This window comes from Micromesistius poutassou (genome assembly GCF_964030765.1).
Source record: "Micromesistius poutassou genome assembly, chromosome: 13".
In the NCBI taxonomy this organism is placed as follows: domain Eukaryota; kingdom Metazoa; phylum Chordata; class Actinopteri; order Gadiformes; family Gadidae; genus Micromesistius; species Micromesistius poutassou.
Window position 1 is genome coordinate 9,259,063 of NC_140283.1, and position 25,048 is coordinate 9,284,110.

Consider the following 25,048-nt stretch of genomic DNA (forward strand, 5'->3'; position numbering starts at 1 on the left):
GAGATTTTAGTGTTCTTAATTTATTTACGGGGATCATCACTGAATATCGATCTGAACGTTAGCTTTTAACTGATCACATGAAGTACAACTGTCAAACTGCAGCGAGCTTAAGTGACAGAGGGGGGCGCTCGATGCATTCACCGCGTTGAACGCGTCAAAGTTGAAGCGGGCAAAATAATAGTACAAAAACACGAGTAGAGAGTTCACCATAGACATTTGGCATGGACGGCTGCGATGACTGCTAATGACAAAGCTAGGCACTGGATAGTTAAATGTAGGCCCACTAGGCAGCATGTGCATGTCTTCTTATGTCGGCACAACACAATTGAATCGCCACAGTTCAGTGGCGCAAGAAAATAAGCAGCCTGCTATTCTTTGCCCACGAAAAAGTAGGAGCCTTTTAACATTATAGGGCGCCGTCACAGACAGTGTGGAGTGCGCGCGTGCACGCGCTACGCATATATTGAAGCTAAGGACATAAATCCCGCCGTGACTGGCTCATTAGTGAAGACGCGGATTTTGGAGACGCTCACTCGATCGAGGGCCAGTTCAAAATATAAGAAAAAGGGAGACGGCTGAAAATGTGTTGCCTGGCAGGGGTGTAAAACCTATGGCAAACGTTTTGGATTGTCAGTACATGCCACCAAATTGGGAGCAGCAGCCTAATACTTAATCTTCTCAACGAAGCAAGCCGTTGATTTCAAAATGTCCCTAAATGATTTTGTCATAATCCTCTCAGCCTCATAAACACTTTAAAATCGAGCTTATGTTGTTATTATAGTGGATGTCTCTGAATGAAGTGCTCGAATAATGAAACCTGACTGACGCTTGGTGTCTGGTGTAAGACTAATTAACTGGCAACATAGTGGAAAACGAGTTATAGACTTGTCTGATATCATCCACTGCCCAATTCATTCTCTCTCTCTCTCTCTCTCTCTCTCTCTATCTCGCTCTCTCCCTCTCTCTCTCTCTCTCTCCACCCCCCTCCCCTGTCTCGCAATCTCTCCCCTCTGTCTCTCTCCTTCTCTCTCTCTCTCTCTCTCTCTCTCTCTCTCTCTCTCTCTCTCCCGCTCTCCCTGCTAACATTGTAATTAAAATAGAACAGTGTCACACATCGCAGACCTCACCATGTTGGCCTATATAGTATAGTCATGCCCAGTCAGACACCCAGTGGAAGGAGACAGACTCTTGTTTCCTTTTCTTCTCTTCTCTAAACACGGCTTTTCTCTGGGTGATGTGACTCGTGTAACGAGCAAACAGACATAGGCCTACATATTTTTTCCCCCCTTTTTTATGAAGTTTCAACAAGACGCTCCTCAAATCAATGGCCCATGCTTTGTGTGCTAATCACTTAGGCAGCCTGAAGCTTGTCTAATCACGATGTAAAGCTCCTTGCGACATCACCATGCGGCGTTTTGACTTCGGCTCCCATCTCAATCATCATCCTCCTAAGCAGCGTGTGGCATTCGTTTAAATTGCGAACTAGTCATTCAATCTGAGGGTTTTCCCATTTGAAGTTAAATATTGTTTATTTGAACCCATTCTTGAGTTTGGTGTTGTCTTGCTCTTAAGGGCTTTTATGATGAAGAAATGCTCTTATCTCAGAGCTTATTTCAGCTGTTAAGGTGAAAAATTGAATTTAATTGATCTGTGGTTTCCCAACAACCATGTGCTTCTCTTCTCTTCTCATGGACAGTAACAGATCGAGCATCGTTATGAAAACCATAACAATCTGACATTATTCATATTTTGATGATGTGTTTCATTCATTGTTTCATCATATAGCCAAGATCAGCTTTTAGACTACAAAGGAAATCATATTCCACAAAAGCATGACATATGTAGGCTGGCTGATGTTAATGCTTTGTCTGGTACTTTTTATATTCACACTTCCAGCTTTTAAATCGAGTGATTATTCCACCCAGCCATCTAGCCGACAAAACAATATTAAATCTGATATTCATAATTCATCAACATCAGCACACTCAAGCACCACAGGGCTCTGTGATCAAATCTAATTGTTCCAAACTGAAATGTGTTATGTAACTCTATAACTCTATTTACCCAAGTAACTATTTATCCGGCTGATCCATGCAGATGCCGATGCCATCACTGCTATGATGTTCTATGGTGTTGCTTGAGACGGGATCCCAGTCCATAAATTATTTACCCTATTTTTCATGGTTACAGTTGAACCGTTGAAACGCCAACAATACAATGGCTTCCTGCTGTTACACTTTTGGGGGGGTTCAATAATAAGTGATGGTGGAAAATAACAATCACAAAAGGAAATAATTATGGGGCGACTAATTGTAGAGGAATCAAAAGTGAAAGCCCCAGCCCAAATGATGTATGCACCAATATGAGTATTTATCCTTCTTTGTAAATGTGCTTTCGCATGTAACCACACACACACAGACAATCCCTCAAGGTCTCTTCCAATATTTGTTGTTCACTCTTCCTATTTGAACATTGATCGATTTCCCACAGCACCCAGTGACCCCCTAGGGGGGGATGGTACCCGGTTCTGGAAGATTCCATCTGTGTGATGCCCACGGCTCCAACCTCTGCCTTTAAGGAGACAAAGTGTCTTCCCTTTGAGTGAAGAGAATAGATTTAGTGAATTATTTATAAAGCACGCATGAAACGTTCCAATGTTTATTTTTTTTTGCAGCCTTGGTTGGCGGCTTCTGCCTTGTCGTCATCTTCTTTGAGTGTTCGGTTATCGCCCTCGATATCCAAAAAAACTGAGAAGGGGGGTGGCTGAGTCATCTTTCTGACTCAAAGATATTGATATTCATTACAGCTTTGTTGTTTTGATGTAGCTCATGTTTGCTATTCATCTCTGGTGATTGAGTTGCTTAACTTGCACTAGTAAATGACCTCTCACTCTGTCTCTCCCTCCCTTCCTCCCTCTCTCTCTCTCTCTCTCTCTCCCTCTCCTTCCCTCTCCCTCTCTCCCCTCCCTCTATCACTCTCTCCTTCTCTCTTTTTCTCTCTCCCTCTCTTCCCCACCCTCTCGCTCTCCCTCTCTCCCCTTCCCTCTTTCTCTCCCCCCCTCTGTCTCTCTCTCTCTTTCCTCTCCCTCTCTCTCACTCACACTCTCTCTCTCTTTCCCCTTCTTCTCTCCCCCTCCCCCAATCTCTCTCCCCCTCCGCCGCTCTCTCTCTCTCTCTCTCTCTCTCTCTCTCTCTCTCTGTCTCACTCCCCCTCCCCCGGTCTCTCTCTCTCTCTCTCTCTCTCTCTCTCTCTCTCTCTCTCTCTGTGGTTGCAGTGCTGGTGTGCGGTTCTGGCACGGTGATTGAAAGAGCTACTCACTTGCTATCTCTCACGCTGGCAGCGCCGGTGTTCATCACCATGTGGAGTAACACGATAAAAGACAGAATGTGATCTGCATCCAATGAGTACTTGTAAACTTCAAAGCGGCCCAACACTGTCGAGGAGAACAGAGGCGGTTTTGTTTCAAAGAAGAGGACAAAAAGAACCACCATTTGTTGTTAGTGTTTAAACGGCATTGTTTCTTTCACTTTGAATGCACCTGGCATTCATGGTGTGTTGTTGTTTGTTTTCCTTCCACGTGTCTTGAGTTTTATTTGATGGACACTTTCATTATCCACAGCTTTGTTTCATATTCACTCAATAGCTATTTTGCCATAATCAAAAGTGTCTTTTTATCTGCGTTTGTCAACACCAGCAGGTCCTCCTCACACACACACTTCACACGTTCCCAACAAGTGTTCACACACTTCCCTCAGATAGCTCCTATTGTTTATTTTTAAATTGGCCCCACCCAAATCTATAACGATGGACTGACATAACATGTCTACCAGTGTGCGAATATTACCACCGTCTGTGACTCAAAGTGAGCTAAAGTGTTCCTTTTGCCATCATTTGGACCACTCAAAAGTGTTTCAACCCCATGCAATATTGAACGTTATTCTGACTGGGCTCAGGAGGTGAGGAGACTCCTTGAGTGTATAAGTGTAACATCTGCAAGGTACAGTAGAAGTCTACCTACAGAGATACAGTTGAAGGCTCCCTATAGAGATACAGTGGAAGGCTCCCTATAGAGATACAGTGGAAGGCTTCCTATAGAGATACATTGGAAGGGTTCCTATAGAGATACAGTGGAAGGCTGGGATGAGGAGTTGGGGTGGGATGAGCTGGAATGACAATGGTGACTTTGAACACTGCTGAACCCGCATGGGCAGCAGCAGACTATGTGACAGCAGCTAAGCCCATGTCAGAGATGCTTTCCCTGATATAATTTGCATAGCTGTTCCCTATCATTGCCTTTTTCTATTAGGTCTCAATTAAAGGTTTTGTGCAGTCATGCGTTTACAAATTCGTGCAGGCATTTTAGTCATCAAATTAAATTAGATTCATGAGCTAAGGTGTTAACACACACACACATATATATATATATATATATGTATATATATATACATATATGTATATATATGTTTATATATATATATATATATATTAATAAATATAATTTATACTGTATATATAATGTATCAATATCACACAGGCTATATATAGAGAGACATTTCGATTTTTAAAACTCTTTGTTTATTCACATTGAAGGAATTTAATTAATATCGTAATAATAATAACAAAGCACGCAACAAATAGACCTAACTAGTCCGTATTGTATCAAAATCAGGTCACTCTCGTCCAGTGAGCACAATATTCTTCTAGCTCCAGATGTTTGGGATTTTTTGATCAGCAATTAAATTGAAGTTAAAGTAAATCCTCAATTGTACTCGGATGAGGCCTCCATTAATATCCAACGACTGTTCAAATATTCATTTTCCTGCTGACAATTTTAATATAGAGAGACAGAGAGAGAAAGATAGAAAGAGAGAGAGAGAGAGAGAGAGAGAGAGAGAGAGAGAGAGAGAGAGAGAGAGAGAGAGAGAGAGAGAGAGAGAGAGAGAAATACAGAGATCCCCCTCCCAGTCTTCGTGATTAAATAAACATACCTCAACTTTCTGTTCCACCGAGTCCAATTTGCCCTGGCAGTGTTACAAGGGCCGCGCCATTTTTTAATAAGCACTTATATCTGGCAGGTGTTTTTAAAACACAGAGGGTGTGGATGGGAGGGGGGTGGCATCTCCAAGGATTCCGTTCCCGCGTGCCGCCACGCCCCCATGCCTGGCGCTGTCCAGCGTGCCGGAGAGAACTAGAGTCGAATCCAGTGCCTGCCTGCAGCGCCCTGCTCTCTGCAAACACACAGCGGTGCTGCATGGAGCCACACGACGGATCGCCCGCACTCCCAAGATGAAAGAGCGGAAAGTTAAGAGGCATTTTTGCTGGTGTGGATGATGTTATGTGAAGCACAGACGAGGATTTACCCGTGTGATTTTTATTTTTTATTTTTGTTGATGTTTCACGTCGTTTAGCTATAGGGTTTGAATGGTTTGCTGTCCAAACTCCTGAGATCTTTTTTTTTCTTTCGGATTTACAATTTAGCACCAACATGGTTTGGACTGTTTTGCTATGTTACCTTCTGTCGCTGGTTCGTGAGCACAACACAGTGGACCCGTCGCCTCTCTTTCGTGGGCATGTTTTTGAAAACTCAGTGGCGGCGTCCAAAGTGATCGGACTGAGTGTTCCCATGAAGCGCGTCAACGCGCCAAAACGGTGCCCCGATTCCGGATTCCACGTGAAACTAAGCGGGAACGGCAGCGATGATTTCGTCGTCGTGGCTCATCATAAACGGGGAAACGTACTACTGAAAACTTCCAGGGTTCTGGACCGAGAGAAACGCTCCGAGTACCGCCTGAGTCTCGGCTTGTGCTGCCAGACGTGCGCGTCGGAGCGCGTCTCGTTTGAGGTGGCGTCACTGGAAGTGGTCGTTTTGGACACAAACGACCACCCACCCGCATTTGAAAACCCAGACATCCACATAAGTTTACAAGACACGACCGCCCTGCGCAGTGTGGTTTATAAGGCGGAGGCGTTAGACGCGGACATGGGCAAGAATTCTGAGTTGACGTACACCTCCATACCCCAAAACGGCAGTTTCTATGTGGTGCCGAAGACGGGTGAAGTTCTGCTGGTTGACTCCATCCTGGGTCTCCCGTCGAAAGTCGTTTTTACAATCTTCGCCCGCGACCACGGGTGGCCTCCCCTGACCAGTAAAGGCGCGGTGGTGACCATAACGCCGCACCGGTGGGCCAGGCGCCCCGCGGCGTCCAAGAAACCGGGGGGACGTGCGCAACGGTCCACCAGGGCATTGCTGGACGTCGCCACGGTGGTCTCCCTGAACGTGTCGGAAGACGCGAGCGTCGGTTCTGTGATAACAACCCTCGGTGCCGCCAACCGGTTCCACGCAGCCACCTATGAGTTGATTTACCCGGGGGATGCTGAGGGCGCACCGGTCACTGTGGGGCGGGATAGTGGAGATATCGTGATAGCCAGGCGCTTGGATAGGGAAAGCGAACCGTTCGTGGAGCTCACTGTAAAGATCCAGGATAAAAGAGGTCTGTATACATGTGTCACAGGCTTACTGATTTCTATTGTTGTGGCAGTGTTTATTTATTTTCATGCAATAGATCTCTATTGCCATTCCAATGATGCTGAAACAAAAGGTTCTCATTGTTTGACCATTAATCATTCATAGAGCCCCCCAACACACACACACACACACACACACACACACACACACACACACACACACACACACACACACACACACACACACACACACACACACACACAAACGTCAACTGACTTGCCCTGACATTCAACAGGTATACACCAACCTGCGTAGCTATCAATTCTAACATTAAAAAAAAAGAATACGAAACATATAGGCCTATTGTGGAACATCTGTCCAGCCATTTTGTGAAGCTGGGTGATTGACACGACTTTGATTTTTTCTGCCTCTATAAAGTTGTTGTCCAGTGGTAATCCCTGCAGAGTGGCAGACCACTATGACCCTCTCCCGCTCATCTGTCCGCATTAGCCCCTCTAATCCACCGCACACTCACTTCCTGTTCTCAGGGATTTGGGGGTTGGCACTTCCACAGCAGCGACGCAACCTTTCGTATTCTTGGAAGGAGACAGGAAAACAGACAGGAACTCTACCCCCCCTACCCCCCCCTTGAGGTAGACGCAGAATGTGCTGCGATGAAACACTAATGGCACCAAATCAAAATGTTTTCCATCAGTTGTGGTCACAGTGGCTTGTAATTGGAGAACACAGCCTGTTTGAATAGCATGCTGCTGTTTCTTTGTACAGCGTGTTCCAGATAGTAATTGCATGCCTGATTGCGACACCTTGTGCCGGTGTGCCAATTTAGTTTGTATTATTTTGTCTTTTTTTTCGTACTTTCGCATAATGGGGGTGAATCCTCCTCTCTGGCCTGACACATATTCTAATGCATGCTAAATGTATTTTCTTCCCTTCTATTGCTTACGACCATTTTCTTGAAAAGGGCTGTTGTTCCTATTGTCCTGTGATGCAAATAAGTTTGACTACTGTAAGCCAACAAGAGCTGGGCTTTTCATCTTCCACAACCAATCCCCTCATGCCACACTTTTATTTTTGTGATGGGGTATTTTAGCTTTGAGGATTTTACTCTAAGCTACCCCTACTTGAAGGGCTGTGCTACTGTTGGAAAATAAGAAACAAACTGTGAGAAGGGTGTGTGTGTGTGTTTGTGTATGTGTGTGTGTGTGTGAGAGTGTGTGTGGGCACATGTGCGTGTGTGTCATCGTTTGCCCCCATTTACTGAATATAACAAATGCACATTGTGATATCAGGATCACTGTTTCCAACGCTCTGACCATAAGTGCTGTGTAATACGTATGGGCTGTTACTCAGCTTAACATTTCAGAGTGTTCACATTTACCCTGTTTATGAATCCCAGAAAGATAGAAAAAAACAATCTAAAAAAAAATTAAAAATCTATTTGCAGTGTTGATGTTTCATCAGCATTGCAAAATAGCAGAAGAGAAAATAGATTACGATCCCAACATCAGAAATACAAAACTGTTCTAATCAGTTATAACATTAGTTCCCATTTCCATTCTACAAAGTTGCATAGTCGCTGCATACACTGGGTCCATCCTTAGCAGCATTTGTAGCATTGTGTCGCACAGTTCCTGTTACTGTGCGACACAAGTACTCTTGGCTGGTTGGCCTTTAATGGTGGTCTTTGACTGTAATTCATTAGCATTCATCTTAAATTTAAACCATTGTCCAAAAGGATCACATATTATTATAAACAGCCCATATGGGAGATACCACAGTGGCGGTGGGACGACAGGCGATGACAGCCATGATACCTTCCTCCTGTTAAGCCCCTCTTCGCTTCTCGAGCTTGTAGTGAATGATCGTATCACGCACTTAGAGAGGTGCCTTCAGGTGATACCTTGAGGCGTGCACACGCAGAATGAATCTGCCCCCACCCGGTTAGTATTTCTGTTCTCATAGCCCTGTATTTACCAAAACACCCAACGTGTCAACAGATTGGAAACTGTTGCGTGATACCACATCAGCAACCAGTGGGTATGTTTGCACCACGCCTCCACCCTCGTCAGATACATGATGCAGGCCAAATTAATGCTTCTGAACTGCCTGGGCTTGTTTGGAGACGGAGCGCTTATACTGCTTGTAATTCTTCTGAAAGCTTGTGCTCCTTTGTGTTGTGAATGGTCTCTTTTGATACAAACCTCTGAAAGAGCTGTAGAATCAAGGATGGACTCCAGATGAAGCGATGTCAGCCAGCACCACATATCATATGGTGGTGGTGGTGGTGGTGGTGGGGGGGGTGGAAAATGAGCACTTTTTATGATACTTTTTGATACTTTTTATTATTATTATAAAAAATATATATATTATTATTGAACTTGAGGTAATAGATAGCTTGGTAGTCAGAGAAATTGAGGGTCAATTTTCAGGATAAATTATTTCATGCAAATGAAAGTGAGCTGCTTTTTTCTACTGCCTCCCAACAATGTGATGTTGCAACAGACACCAGCAAAGCTAAACATTTATCTGATGACTGTATTCCAAAATTACCAAATATAAGCATTATACATTTGACTGATCAAATATATTGACAGCATTTTACCCAGGGGAAGTAAACATCGATGCAATATAAGTAAGGGATGCCTTTAGACAAATGTTGATTGACTCCAAATTCTTGATTGAGAGTTACAAGTGAATCTTGTAATGTTGAAAGAGTGAAACTTTACAGGGTTAAAAGGTATCTGTGCCAGCCACTATCTGTGACTTTTACTGCTTTATAGTATTATCAATATGTTGACAACTTGAGCAATTAGATACTGCACCATTGCACATTTTCTTTAACTTATATTAGCAGTGCCAGATGCCCCCAGCATATGCTTCAGAAGTGCTTTTTAGAGCAGCCTAGTTGTTGTCAAGAGAGCTAAATTATATATTATTTTAGTGATATAATTGCATCATTTGGCCCCCAATGTTTGCTAAGTTAAAAAATAAATATAAAAAAATATATATATTCAGCCTTACTCCACATGTATCGTGATGGATGGTATGACAACAAGGAATGCCTGTTGCTCAACAAAATTTTAGCGTTTTTTTTCTGCTGGAAAGCCAGAACCATAATAGTACCTAATGGAGCTCTTTTCTGGAGCTCAGGTTCAGGGTCAAAGCATTGAGAAGGATGCATTCGTAACACTCATGCTTCATAATTTACCGTACAGATTCTAAGGAATCCTCACCACCCAACTCAGCAAAGAATAGAATATAAATAAATCAAATATTTTATTTTATGCAGGGTTAGTATGGATCTATCTCATCCGATCGTATCCCTGGGCAAATCTGTATATTCTATATAAATTATATGCATTTAAAGAAAATTCCAACAAATCCTACTAATTTCTTCCGTCATTAACCCATGAGATATGCCCGGTCTTAATGTGCCCCAGTCTTATAAATAACATCTCAAATTGCTTTAAAAGCCACCCTTATGCTCGGATCGCCCATGCTTCCCGTTTGACTCTTTTTTCTGGTGTGATATTTTCCTGCTGTCCTCGCCTCAGTAGGGCTGACATCCCCGTAGGCTCCAGCATATTCATTTTTACATATCCTGGGTATATGATAACAGATAGAAGGACAGGCGCTGCTAGACGTAGAAGTAGGCCATGACTCAGAAGCACACTGCCTGCTCGCTCTCTCTGCTTGTTCCTGCGCATCCAGAAGCCTTCCGTTGGCTCTCACAGGACAGATCCTTAGATTTGTATTTGTGTGTCAGTGCTGGTTGTTGTTTTTTTTCTTGCTTTTCTTGCTACCATCTCTGTTCGTAGTTTGTTGGTAATCGTCTTGGACAAAGGGTGCTACTAGGGTGCAATCCGTGGTAAGTTTGGAACGGATGTGGGCGTGCGATAAAGCATCCCTTTAACACAGCGCTGGTTGTAATGGCCGTCTTCACCACACGTTTAGACAGCGCGGTGGAGTGTGCCTCGTCACAGAGCCATTCTCTCTCTCCACACGTTCTTCCACTCTCACGCACGTTCTCGTGCTCTCTGTCTGCTCTACAGCCGCGTGTCTCGCTCACTATCTGTCTCCTGGCCCAGCGTCTTGCCTCACGCTGTTTTTAATCCAATTTCCCTTTCCCCTGATGCTTTCTCCCTCTAACCAGCACATTAACATACTCCCTCTGTGATGTGAAATGAATAGGGAAGCGGACAGATGTCATTACTGGATCTCATTTCTATTATTTGTAATTTTGTGATACTGGGTGTGTTTGTTTAGGTGTAAAAAGTGTCTCAAATTGTCTGCATTTATCAATTTTGGATGAGGAAAATTGTGCCTGGAGTGGGTGTTGGTAGAATACCGTGTGTTTGTGTGTGTGTATGTGTGTGAATGTGTGCATCTGTGTATGTATGTGTTTGTGTGTGTGTATGTGCATGTATGTGCATGTATGTTGACATGTGTGTGGGTCTGTGTGTGTGTGTGTGTGTGCGCGCATGCACATGGAGCATGTAGGGGTGTATATGTGCCGTGTATTAGTGTGTGTAAGGGTGTGTGTGTGTGTGTGTCCTCCCAAGGTGTGTTTACATGCAGTATGGATGGACAGGTGATAAATGTTTACATTGCTTTCCGGCATGGTGCCACTCTGATTTATCGGCTCTTGGATCCAACTGTGACACCACAGCATGCTGCGAGAGCATGTGATTTCCCACTTGGGGGTCTTCCTGTAGGAGAAACATGCATCTTCCAATATTTCCTTTCCTCCCGCAATTTGCACTCCAAGGGTGCAAGTGTGTGTGTGTGTGTGTGTGTGTGTGTGTGTGCATGTGTGCGCGTGTGTGTGTGGGGGTTGAGATTAGAGCTACTTGTGGAGTAAATGTATGGGTTGGCAGAAAGACGAAGCGTGGGGGTAGCTTATGTTATTGTAGGAGATAGCATATGGGTGGAAGAGGGGAGGAAGAGGGTGTGTGTATGGGGGGGGAGGCCTGGGGGGGGAGAGTGGGGGCGCTTCATTGGCTATTTAAGAAAGGCATACAATGGGATATTATCCTGGGGGACAGTGATAGGTCAGGCTCGGATGTGCTCTACGGGGAAGTTGGTCACGAAATATGCCTTTTGACGCTGAGCTGGATTAGGGAGTTGGGAGCGTGTTTGTGTGTGTGTGTGTGTGTGTGTGCGTGTGTGTGTGTGTGTGTGTGTGTTTGTGTGTGTGTGTGTGTGTGTGTTTGTGGTTTGCATGTGGGTATTGTCCGATGCCAGGACTTTTTGTTCACACTGGAGAGTTAATTTTTAGATTTCTTTTGCGTGAGCATGCCTGCTAGCCATGTGTTGTGTTTACCCCAGATAAGGGGCGAGGGTAGATGCGGTTCAGAAGGCAGAGAGACTCAAGCGGCTGATAGCGGGTCAGCTCGGCTCTGGGTTATTGTGTAGAAAAGGCAGTAGCACAGCGCTTCTCTGTTTAGCGAGACTACAGTAAAAGGGAATGGAGCGAGAGTCACACGTGCTCTGTGTGTGTGTGTGCATGTGTGTGTGTGTGTGTGTGTGTCGGTGTGTGTCTAGTGTGGCGGCCACAGGGTCGAGTGGAGTGAAGCACAGGGCTAGATAGCGAGAGAGAGAGAAGGGCAAGATGGCACAGCATTTCCCTCCCTCTGAAAATGGCTGCTGTACAAATGGACGGGAGAGAAGGCACCAGAAATGCGTTGAAATAGTTTTTAATGGGGGAAGAGTGAGATAAAGAGAGAGTGAGGGAGGAAGGAGAGGAATGGAGGAGTACGAGAGGGGGGTGCTAATTATTCAAAGCTGTTGTTACAGAACCAGACAGTGTCTGTGAGTGTGTGTGTCCGTGTGTGTGTATATGTGGAGGTTTCTCTGTCTGAATGTGTGTGTGTGTGTGTGTGTGTGTGTGTGTGTGAGGGGGGGGAGTCTGTCTGTCGGTCTGTGTGTGTGTCCGTGTGTGCAAGAATGTGTGCACATTTGCTGTCATATCGAAACACGGCAGCAGAGTCTTCATCAGTCCTAGCCCCTACATTATTGATGTCCATTACGACTAACATTGTCATGTCCGGATGCGGCAGCCCGGCGCGGGGGCTGTCAGCCCTACGTGTCGCTGACGTCCCGAAAGCACCCTTTTTTTTTTTGGGAACACCTTCATGTGTCCCGCTGTCTACATGGCTGAAAAAAAACAAGCACAAGTTGTTCATTGTGTGAGGAACTCCTTGCAGACAGAGAGAGAGAGGCCACGCAGTTATTACATTTTAACTGACACAGTCTCTGTGGTGGGGGTGGGGGGGGGGGGGTGACGACGTTGACTTCACATCCTGCTAAAATGTGTGCTGTGACTGTCAAATCCCCTGCAAATCAAAACAAAAAAACAGAGAGAGAGAAAGAGAGAGAGAGAGAGAGAGAGAGAGAAAGAGAGAGAGAGTGACAAAAAGATGGCTTTTCTCCCTACGCCTGTAAGGCTGAACGTCTCCACCTGTCCACCTACTCACTCTGCCATGCTGCTGCAGTCCTAGTTGACTCTGTGGCATTTTCATTTTTTTTCCCCCGGGAGATCTGAATTGATTTCCGCGCTATTGATTAAACCAGGGGCTGCTCGCAAAACATCACTTTCAACAACAATTAATATGTTGAGGGAGATGCGGAGACACACCGCTGGTTTACAAACTTCAGGCAGGTGATGGAATCCAGTTTTGAGTCACTAATGAACCATTCCTTCACACGGAGGCCAGAATATGAAACTAAAATTGGCGCTCGTGCCCAAGACGTGCTGTGGGAATTCATTGCCTAGGGCCTGTGTACATGTGTTTGGTCTTGAGCTTCTCAACCATTTTTTAGATGCCCAGAGGTCCAATTAACTGAGCATAACAATGGCCGAGACAATGTGTGCTGTCTCAAGAACCCAGTGATGAATACACTTTGCTAGGTGAACTGTGAACAAAGAACTCGTTCTTTTTACTACTACCATACAAATGGATCTCATTGATGGCCAAGTTGCGCTGTGAGTCATCGGGGCATGGCGTGGATTTGTTGGGTCATTGAGCGGTTGAAATGGCAGCCATGTATGAAACAAACGTCAGCCTTTAACATTCTGCACACTTTTCAATCGTGGCTGTCAAACAAAACAGGCGACGATGTTGAGAGCAGCATTGACGCCGTCTGTAAAAAAGGTCAGACGATATATTTGTCTGCGAGAGCGTTTCTCATTACGGTGCAAAGTTATTCAATCAATGCCTTAGCATGGAGGAAAAGCGACCTTATCTCGGCTGAGAGGCGTTGGTGGCGGCGCGTTGGGGAGGGTGTGTGTGTGTGGGGGGGGGGGTGGGACTACTGCAGGAGATGGAGTAGAGGAACCAGTCCTCAACCAGTGTGATCAACAGCAACTAGGCGACACCAGTGTGTTACACAGTGACTGTTCACTGTGTGCATGAGTGATTGAAGGATATCACGTTTCTTTCTTCTTTTTTATCATCTACATTGTATGTTAGGTTTATTTGTTTTTTATCTTATCTTTTTATTTGTGTTTTTTTTCACATTGTGCACCCTGCGCGCCCGACACCCCAGCATTTGTTCTGCGTTCTGTGCGAGGGGAGCCGGCGAATGGACGAGCCAACGTTGGCACTAGATGCTTAGCGCCCTCGAACTAATCTCACCATATGGCCCAGGCCACGGTCGCATGTTGTGCTTCGTCATTAGCGTGTGAGCCAGACTCACACGGCCCCGAAAAGTCCCAGACACACACACGTGCCACTGTAACACGGGATCATGACCTGGAACTGTGAGCTTGTAGTTCACTGCCACCTCCACCCCCGGCTAATCCCTCGGGGGCTCTGATCAAAACAAAAACAGTAGGTTAGTGGGTGAGTCACACACCCCCGTGCCGCGGCACTCTACAGTCCGAAGAAAGATACAGAGAGACATAAAGAGATACTTGATGATGAGCGTCACTCTCCGTTAGAAGTCGTCATTGAGTCGTTAGAACCCTGAAATCGCTGCCGATTGAACGGTTTTAATTGCTGACTTTGATTTATGTTTAATGATCGCTTTTGATGGATTCCCTGACATACAGCGCTCTCCAAAGGCATCTGTCAACCACTCACTCAGCCCACTGAGGCTATGTCCCTAAAACCTCCTTGTGATTAATCACAGCTTCACAACCTTTCAAAAAGAATGTCCCCTGGCACTATGCATTCATATTTAAATGGATCGCCAGATCATCATTTATTAACGCTATGAAATCAACAGGGCAAACCATCCATATTGTTACCTATGAATGGAAGATTACCTGTTGGGGTTGCAGCGAGGTTGCTTTTGAAGGGAGAAATATTGATGAATGTTGCTGTATATATTTTCTCTCCTTGGATTTGACAATGTTGCCCCCTCTCTCTCCCTCTCGCTCTTCCTCTCTCCCTCTAACTCTCTCTCTCTCTCTCTCTCTCTCTCTCTCTCTCTCTCTCTCTCTCTCTCTCTCGCTCTCTCTCACTTGCTGTGTGGGTGAGGAGCATTGATCCTGTTTAATCTTTGCAGCTTGTTGCTAATGCTGATCCTGATGTGCGAAGGGAGATGACAGTGAACACAGGACAGACTGTTCACTGGATTAGATAGTCTAAATGAGGACTTTATAATCACCCCCCATCCACACACCTCCCCCCTTCCTCTTCGCTCTGCTTTGACTTTGACCACATCCTTTCTTACAGTGTGATGCACAGGACAATTCTAGCGGACTGTACAGTATATGACACGCATGTTAGCAACACGTTACAAGAAGGGTACATTAAGTAACCCATTATTTAAAAAGATGCCAACATTAACTAGTAACATTAGTTAATGCGGTAATAAGTATTCAGTTACTAAAGAGTTAACTTATGGTCTAGTATTCATTTACTAATGGTGTTCATGTTAACTAAGGTAATGGTGTTCATATTAACTTCGGTATTAATGTATAAATTCATTTGCAGGGTTAAGGTAAGGGTTAACCCTAACACTTAGATAGCTATCCACTCAGTTGTGTTTTCATTCTATTGTTTTTAATGCCCACTCGCGATGGATCCCGATCAATCAGTCCAGTTTGCTGCGACTTTGGTTGCTGTAGCTGTCCCTGCACAGCAGAGACCTATGGGAATCAAACCACCCAGGAAGATTATCTGACAAGAGGAGAGGTTAGGAGGGTAAATATTGGCACGGTATTCCACAGATGAAGAGCTTGACGACGAGCTAGGACTACAGAGAGACGGCGATCGCACAGCATGTGCTCTACTAGACAGGTAAGCACCTTTTGGCTCAGCTTATCGGAAGAATAGTACACACCACAGTAATCATAGCATGCAGTATGTTATTTGCATGCTGTTGGAAAACGTAAGCTATCATCAATGTGGATAGTGCAACAATTTTATGATGATAGCACAATGCAGTCGGTCATACTGTAAGATACTTGTTTTTATGAATAAGAACAAATACCATATTTGTATCAAGCCTCAGAGACAGTAATATTGTGAAGAGTTTCACCTCACTAACATTTAACGGGGTACAATGTATTTTTTTGTAAATATATTCAATCAGAGTGGGGAATGAGCTTTGTTTGTGTGATAATCAGAATGTTGCATTTTAACCTTAAAACCACTGTGTTCAATCACTGTGATCGATACATAATATATTAGTAATTCAAATTTCTCCAGACACAAACATTGCGTGGTGATACAAACAGGGTAACGTAAATACAATGGTTTCATATGGTTACAACTACTAACTAAAACGAGATCTCGGATTTGAGTATGTTAGCAATCTAACATTACGGTATTAAAGTAATATCACACTCGAGGTCATCCTGTTGTACTGAATATCAGCACGGCTGTGATTCGGTCGTAGGTACGAGGCCGTAGGCCAAGCGCCGAACATAATCACAGCCGTGCTGATATTCAGTACAACAGCACGACCTTGAGTGTGATATTGCTTTTATACAACAGTTCTACAAGAACCATTTATTAGTTAACAATAATAAACAACAACAGATTATGATTTGTTTGTTCATTAATGATTTACTTGGCTCCGCCAACACAAATATATCCACAACTGGACTGGGACTGAACTGTTGCCAGTTGCCATGCACTGGCTTGCTACTTTGTACAGATATACACGTTACGTTATGTTAGTTGCAGAGTGATAGATAAAAGAGTGATACATAAAAGTTTTAAGTGATACGTTAAAAGTCCCAGTGCTGTTATACTCTCTATCATTTATGATCACTCATGGAAAGCTTCTTGTCCACTCAAATTACTTGGTCGGAACTAACTGTTGTATAATCATAAACACATGACTATGCTCAGTGTCTGTATCTGGTGTGAGGAAATAGTGAGCTCAGGCTCACTATTTTCTGCGATTTCACAGAGATATGTTATAAACTGTTTTCTGTTAGTTCTTCATTTTTGATATCAATGTATTGTCAGTTCATGGAAAATGCTACATTACATTATTTTTTACTTCACATTGAACAGATACGAAACAGTGGGACCATCCACGTCAACTCATAGCAAGAGACCTCACAAGAGACCTTCAAGCCTTTCTGCCTAGCAGCCTCCACCAAAGCACCATCCATTGACTCACCATCAGATAGGTAAGGAATACTGAATTATCAGAGTGTCACTTCTCCACTGTTTTCTGAAGCCTGGAACCTTTCCATTTCAGAAAGTGAATCACTGGTCCTAAATGAAAGGTGACACTAAACTGTATTATTTACAGGTTATGGGGTGTTGGTTGTTTTAAATGAACACATGGCTATACCCTAAAGTCCTTTAACAACCAACAAATGGTGTAGCAATAATAGTAGTTCTGAGGACTGAGGACTATATATCCATCAGCAGACTGTCATAGCAGAACTTTGTTATGCTAATGTTCTGTTAAATTGAATAATTATTCCTACTCATTTGAATGCATGGTATTTAACCTCACAGGGGCCAGCTCTACACAACAAGAGATGAGTGACAAGAGCTGAACATAAACTACAACTTTGTTCATCAAACCCCAAAGTCAACGGTCACCTGAACGAGCTGCACTTTTATATATTTGTTCATTTTTCATTTATAAGGACAGATTATTCACCCACCTCTTACTTTAGGCCCCTTTGCAACCATACACCAATGCCTTTAAATGTTATTCCATTCATTGCAAAGCATACATTTGACTTACAAATATGAATAAATGTATTGTACTGTGAATACAAATTGCTTCTTTATTTAATGACTCATGCTGTTAATATTATTTAATGATTCCAATTCCTTATAAAGAAGGCTGTATGGAACCATATTATTATAACAACAATAATTAAAAAATGAACAAAATAATTATTTACCCTTCACTTCTATAATAAGGAACATATTTCTGGAGAAGATAACGAGAGTGATGTTGCTAAACAGTAATCAGAACACTGCTGCCATGGACCCAGTGTGCTGGCCCTTTGGGTCTGGCTGCTGGTCACGTATCCTGCACACTATGCTGCTCACTCCTGCCGTGACACCCGCTGATGCCGTCCCTCTTCCTCTACCCACCGGTCTTCCTCTTGCCGCACCGCTCACTCTTCCTGTCCCTTTCCTGGTTTTCCCCTGTGATGGGTCTTGCTGTGCTATGAGGGGACTCCAGGTCTCATCAACAGTTGACATTGATTCATCCAAGGAGGAGCAGGATCAGTCATCCTGCAACCGGCAGTATTCACATGTCTACAGAAGCACTGGCAAAAGTCTTGAGATACAGAGAGGACGTGATCAGCTGTGTAATTTCAAATTTAGCTTTGTGATATGAAACTTTAATATCGATCTAGCTTACCGTACTACGATGTGCTACAATATTAAACTCATATCGTTCAACACGCTGAAAAATAAATCTTTTGTATGATTGTTTTGAACATGGATAACAGCGCTGGCTTGAAGTTAGCCCACGGTTGAAGGTGTGTGGGCAATCAACTCATCTCAATGTAGAACGTTAATGCTACCTCAACCAACTTCAGTCATGAAGTCACTCCCACGAACCCACGCTACAACACAACATCATCAAACATTACATAAATATGCCTTCAACAGTTAAATAACTCTTAGTTAACCTTACACTTATTACCTCATTAATGAACGTTAATTAATGGTTCATTAATGTACCGTTAATAGAAAGTGTTACCCATGTGTTTGTATCGTTTTGCGTGTATGTCAATTTGTGTGTGTGTGAATGTGTGTGTGTGTGTGCGCTGGCATGTACTATTAAGTCACTGCACGTTTGCCTGTTGGCCTTCTTTCAGAGACAGGTGCTAGACCGTACTGTATCGACTCATTCATGCATGGGTAAAACATCGATTGGAGATGGAATTGCAGCCGTACTTCTGCTCTATGCCTACTGCCACTGTCACACACACACACACACACACACACACACACCAATATAGTATCCTTAGTTATGCACGGTGGTGTGTGTTCCTTTTAGTCCTGCTAGGCAGCCGGGCTTTGCCCTGGGCATTTGTGTAAGAGTTTGTTTGATTTTGCGTGTTCCAGCAAATCAATATTTCCCATATTTAGTCTGTGTGTGTGTGTGTGTGTGCATGTGTGGTGGTACATATATTTGTATATAAGGGAATACACGTGGTACATCTGTGTGTGTGTGTGTGTCCGTGCGCATGTTTGTGTATGTGTGTGTGTGTGTGCGTGTGTGTGTGTGTGTGCTTGTGTGTGTGTCCTTGTGTATGTGTGGGAAGATCAAAAGGGCTCACATGATCAACCTCCATCAATCACCAGCTCACACGGAAATAGGGAGCGAGAGGGAGGAAGCGGAGAGGAATGGAGGTCGCCAGAGGAAGCCTCAAGTTCTCCATGGAGAGAGCGAGAGAGAGACACAGATGTAGAGAGAGAGAGAAAGAGAGAGAGTCAAGATAGATGGGTGGATGGAGGGGTCTGTGACTTTATTGGATTGGCTGGCTGGGTGTAGTCTGAAGATATCTTCTGTAGATAAGGCTGAGAAGCAGGGCTCTCCAGCTGTGGGTTTGTGTGTGTGTGTGTGTGTGTCTGAGTGCCATGATAATAAGAAAGTGTGAATTGGGCAAATTGAATTAATGTCGTGGCACACTATAAAAGCCCTAACTATAATGCATTTTAAAATCCCATAATGAGCAGAGGGCTAAAATAATTTCACACACCAGTGAAGAAGATGTGGGCCTAACAGATTTCGGAGAGGCCATGCTGACAGTGCCAGGGCTTCTGTCGTTTATTGTGACTGTAGGTGCTGTGCAGAAATGATACTTACTGTTACTTCCAGCGCTAGAGGAAAGGAGGGGGAACTCACTGAATAAACCATTTAAATTTCACCATACACACACACACCCGCAGAGTTTAATCAGAGCTCAGAGTGGCTGTGGGGTGGCTGTTGATGCTGTGGTCAGTGTACTCTCTCTCTCTCTCCCTTCTTCTATTCCTCTCTCTCTCTCTCTTTCTCGCCCCCCCTATCTCTCGCACTTGCTCTCTTTCTCTCTCTCTATTTATTTCTCTCTTGCCCAATCTCTCACTCTCCCTCTTTCATTCTATCCCCTCTCACTCTATCTCTCTCTCTATCTCTGGGTGAAAGACCTGTCTCTCTTACTCTTTCTCTCAATTTATTTCTCTCGCCCCATCTCTCACTCTCTCTCTCTCTCTTACTCTCTCTCTCTAACCCCCCCCCCCCTCTCTCTCTCTCTCTCTCTCTCTCTCTCTCTCTCTCACTTGGTGAGCGATCCAGTGATAATATTACTTTCTCTCTCTCTCCCCTTTCTCTCTGGGTGAGCGATTCGGTCCGTGATAATGTTACTTTCTCTCTCTCTCTTTCTCTCTCTCTCTGGGGTAGCGATCCAGGTTCAGTTTTCCTCTCTCTCCCTCTCCTCTCTCTTGGTGAGAGATCCAGGGAGGCCACACACCTGCTTGGGAACCACTCGGTCCATTACTCTCCATTTACACTGCATCGTTGGGCCCATGCTACCTTACTATACACACACCCACACACACACACACACACACACCCACACACACACACACACACACACCCCCACACACACACACACACACACACCCCCACACACACACACACACACCCCCCCCCCCCCCCCCACACACACACACACACACACACACACCACACCCCCCCCCCCCCCCCCACACACACACACACACACACACACACACGCGCGCACGCACGCGCACACACTCACATACATGCAAACACAAAATATAAAGAGATGATGTCGTGCTCCTACATCTTGGTACATCTTTGCAGCCCCACCACATCGTAAAACTGAAATTACCTTTGTGATCATCAAATCACAAATACAAAGAGAGGGAGAGAGAGAGGAAGGCAGAGAGATACAGAGAGATAGAGAGAGAAAGAGAGAGAGAGAGAGAGAGAGAGAGAGAGAGAGAGAGAGAGAGAGAGAGAGAGAGAGAGAGAGAGAAATAACCCTAACTCCAGCACCCAAGATAACTAACTCCAGGAGAAGGCCGCTGATGGAGACTAATGACCGAATGAAAGCCCCTGAAATGAACAGGAGCCATTCCTGTTGAGAGACAGAGAGAGAGAGAGGGAGAGAGAGAGAGAGAGAGAGAGAGAAAGAGAGAGAGAAAGAGATGAGTATGAGGAGGGGGCATTGGAACTGTAATGAGGAGAAAACAGCATAGCCTGGATTAAATCTTTTCCCTTCCTCTTTAATTCACTTTGCTCCTCAAGCCAATTTACGGGCTCTTCTGGGAATATGTTTTTCCTCAAACAGCGTTCCTGACTCGTCTTCTTCGAGCTCATTCTCTCTTCCGCCACTCAACCTTGAAAAGCAGGTTATTGTTAGAGCTCCAGAGAGAGAGAGAGAGAGTGTGTGTGTGTATGTGTGTGTGTGTGTGTGTGTGTGTGTGTGTGTGTGTGTGTATGTATCTGGCACAATGCTTACATAAACAGCAACAGCACAAACAAACGCAAACAAGCACGAGTACACAAATATAACACTCTAGCCAAGAAACATCCCCCCCCCACACACACACACGCAAACATGCACCCCCTCACTGTATATCCCTCCCACTCATACTTGTCTTATGTTATGTATGAGGTGATGAATCCATGCTTTCATATACGTAATAGCACACTTATACACAAACACTGTTTGAGAGAGAGAGTGTGTGTTTGAGTGTGTGTGTGTGTCTGTGTGTGTATGTGTGTGTGTGTGTGTGTGTGTGTATGTCATACAGCCACAAACATAAACATTAACACAAAATGGTGCACAACATACATAAGCTATAAATCCCCCTCCATGACAAAAAAAAGAAGAAAATAAATTAATCTATAACATGGGGGCCAACAACTGGAGGCCCAGCGATATTTGTCTATATTTCACATCTGTATCTGTAGTATGGGGGAACTCTGCCTTACACACACACACACACACACAGATCGTCACTCTGTGCGCCTGCTGTTCATCCTGAACACACCACAGCATACGATGGCAGCACACGATACACCTGTTGTTGGTGCATCACATGCATCTCGGCCATTTCGCCTCATTGGCCGGTGTGGGGTGCTCTCGGTATTAATGACAGTGAAAATATGTTTCCGCTGTGGGAGGAAATCTATTCGGCGTTGAGTGGGGGAATGCTGTGTGGTTTGTGTGAGTGTCCTCTTGGACCGAGGCTATTTCCCTCACGCCGTTGCAGATTGGATGATGGCATGGTGAGGCTTGAGCTCGGCACGTAATTCTGAGTCATGCAATCACATCCTGTTGTGAGTTCCCCTGTTCTTCGTTATCCCCTTCTTCTTTTTTTTTCTCACCTGGTGGAGGTTGAGGATAGCTACGGGGTGGAAGACAAAAAAAAAAAAAAAATAGCCATGCATCGGGCGACTGGTTCTACAGAGTTATATTTTCCCCATGTGTTCGACTGCCCGTGACCGGGGCCGTAAAACTAATGAGAAAAAAAGTCATTAACTATTGCGCTTGCCAACTCCCTTCTATGTAACGCAGAATAACCCGCTGCAGCGACGAAAGACAGGCTGTGGGAGGATATACATTCTCCTCCCAGAGACCTCCGCTTGGCGTTGTCAAACTTCATATTTTGCTACAAAGAAAATAAATGTGATCTTGTTTATGGATGGCTTCGGACAATAAGAAACGTGAGTGGAGGTGGAGGAGGGGGTGGGGGGTCAAACATCAAACATCAAGTCGATGTGTCTATAAGAGTTTGGAAGCGTCCACATCCTCAAGCATCAAAGATAATCACCGGCAGAATGCTAATCTATGTCAACAGGGCTTATTAAAGGGACTAAAGGCTGAGAGAATAGCCTGACTTTCAGCCCTTTCACACTGTTCATCTGCTACGTGTCCTGTACGATTCAGGCTGTGAGTGTGGAGATGAGCAGACTAACAGAACAGGGTGAGGGCCCGGCGATAGAGGAAGTCACCTAACTCACCCCCTTTGCCGCTATCAATCAATATGTGTCAACATGGCATCCTCGTAATGGAGCCATACTTAATAATACATACTTACAGTACGATGTTGTTTTCATTCCCCTGCTAAAAACGTCTGCACCGTTGCCAAACTACCCCAACGCAAGAACTCGATTAGAAAAAGATAAATGACGTCCGGCGGAATGGAGAGACTTGCTTTACGGTCGACTCTCGTGTATAGGCCTCTCCATCACCGCCAACAGGTCTCTGTTTCCGTCTGTTAGTGGGTCGTGGTGGAGGTAGCAAAGGCCGCTGTGTTACATCCTCCTGTAAAAAAATCCTTGGCTTTCATTTTGACTTGATTACACACATCCTTCCGACGGAGAACGCTCTCCCGACCGCCTTAAAGCAAGGCTGCCTTCAAACGAGGCTTGGGTTATGATAAATTTGGGTAAGTGCTTCAGTGCCAGCTTCAGAGCTCCTGCCTGCCCAGGAGAGTTTCCTCGTGAACCATCATTGACCCTCCTTGCGATGCAGCATCCTGCGTATTCACAAAGGCATTAGACAAATTCAGAGAGATTACTTTATCAGAAAACGATTAGAGCAATTCTTGATCATTTATTAAACCCATGGCTTGTGGGTTTAAAGTAACAGTGTATTTTCTGTTTTCCAATTCTACATTTCAGTGTTGTTTGATCATATGGCCTTGTTGAAAGAAAGACAGGCTGAGCATGCTGTTGGACATGCTGTTGCGCTGAGAAGAGAGCAGAGGAGGACATGGAATCATGTACCTTATGTCAGGGTTTTCAAACTTTGAGTGTGTGTGGACCACTTTTTATAATCAAGAATTTTCGCAGACCACCTTATAATACACATAATAAAATATGTCTACACACAGTCCTACCTGAATTACCCACACCTCTTAATAGGCATATATTAGCTCTAAAAGTAACATAGCATCAGTACAACAGGCTTGTTAAAAGAATGTTTACTGCACACAACGGCTGCCACATATTTAATGTATTTATTTAAAGCACCCGAGGGCGTAATCAGGTTCATTTGAACACCAGGCTTATATCCATAGCAATGATAATGGAGTATTAAATATGTACAGTAGTCACAAACAAACTGAACTGAACTGAACTGGATAAAGTCAAATATCAAATCTTCTCAAAGTACTCAACGAACAGGCTGGGAGTTTGTCCAAGTAACATATGCAAAACATCTCAGAAACGGGAGACCAAGAAACTTACTGGAAATTAAAATAATAATAGGCCTTATTTCTTCCATTTATAATTCAAAACAAATAATTTCAGATATACACTGCCTATATATAAAGGCTATGCATGGGATGTGATCACGAACTCTGGCCCTATACACATTTAACAAAAACACAGTAGGTCTACTCCTGGTTAAAAAAAAAAAAAAAAAAAAATCATTTATCTCGAAAAATATTATTTTATATTGCTTTTCCACGGACCACCTGCAGTACCGTCGCTGACCACTGGTGGTCCGCGGACCACAGTTTCAAAATCACTGTCTTATGTGATAGTGTGAACAGAGATCATAGGAATATTGACATTAATGTATTGAGCTTGAAGACTTGCAAGTGGTTTTTCAGAAACGCTCATTAACTCAATTTTTTTCAAATGCAGCGATTATTTCACTTGCATGCGTCACAAGCTAATCAAGTGGTAAATGAAGCACAATCTCATTTATTTGTTTATATCCAGAGTGTGTGTGTGTGTGTGTGGGAGTTACACTTTCAACCTTACTCCAAAAAGTGATTGGATCATATATATATGTATATTTATATATATACATATATATGTATAATAATCAGGGGTATAATCAATACTGTTAGGCAAACCAGGCACTTGCCTGGAGCCCCAGGCCCCATAGAAGGCCCCATAGAGGCCTTTTGGGGCCCCCAAAATACCGTCTTTATATTTTTTCCCCATATCTATATTGCTTTTATAAAAATCCTGTCATAATAGCTTCGCCGGGATGTCCAATTACTCATGTATTGACGGTCTCCCTGCTAACGCGCAAAGCAATCATGCAACTTCGCTAAGGGCTAAGTACGCCACTGATAATTATGCATGTATGCATTAATATATATATCTGTACAACCAAATCCTATCTGTATTGTGTGACTA

General features: G+C 44.1%; 1 protein-coding gene across 1 annotated transcript in view; it reads left to right on the plus strand.

The window, feature by feature from the left end:
* Positions 1 to 5,572: 5,572 nt before the first annotated feature.
* LOC311357849 (neural-cadherin-like) overlaps positions 5,573 to 25,048 on the plus strand; it is a gene marked incomplete at its 3' end in the record, with an annotated part of 93,799 nt that continues 74,323 nt past the window's right edge. Inside the window, 1 exon segment of the mRNA XM_084477872.1 lies at positions 5,573 to 6,491. Coding sequence (XP_084333998.1) covers positions 5,624 to 6,491 — 868 coding nt within the window. The 5' untranslated portion in view covers positions 5,573 to 5,623.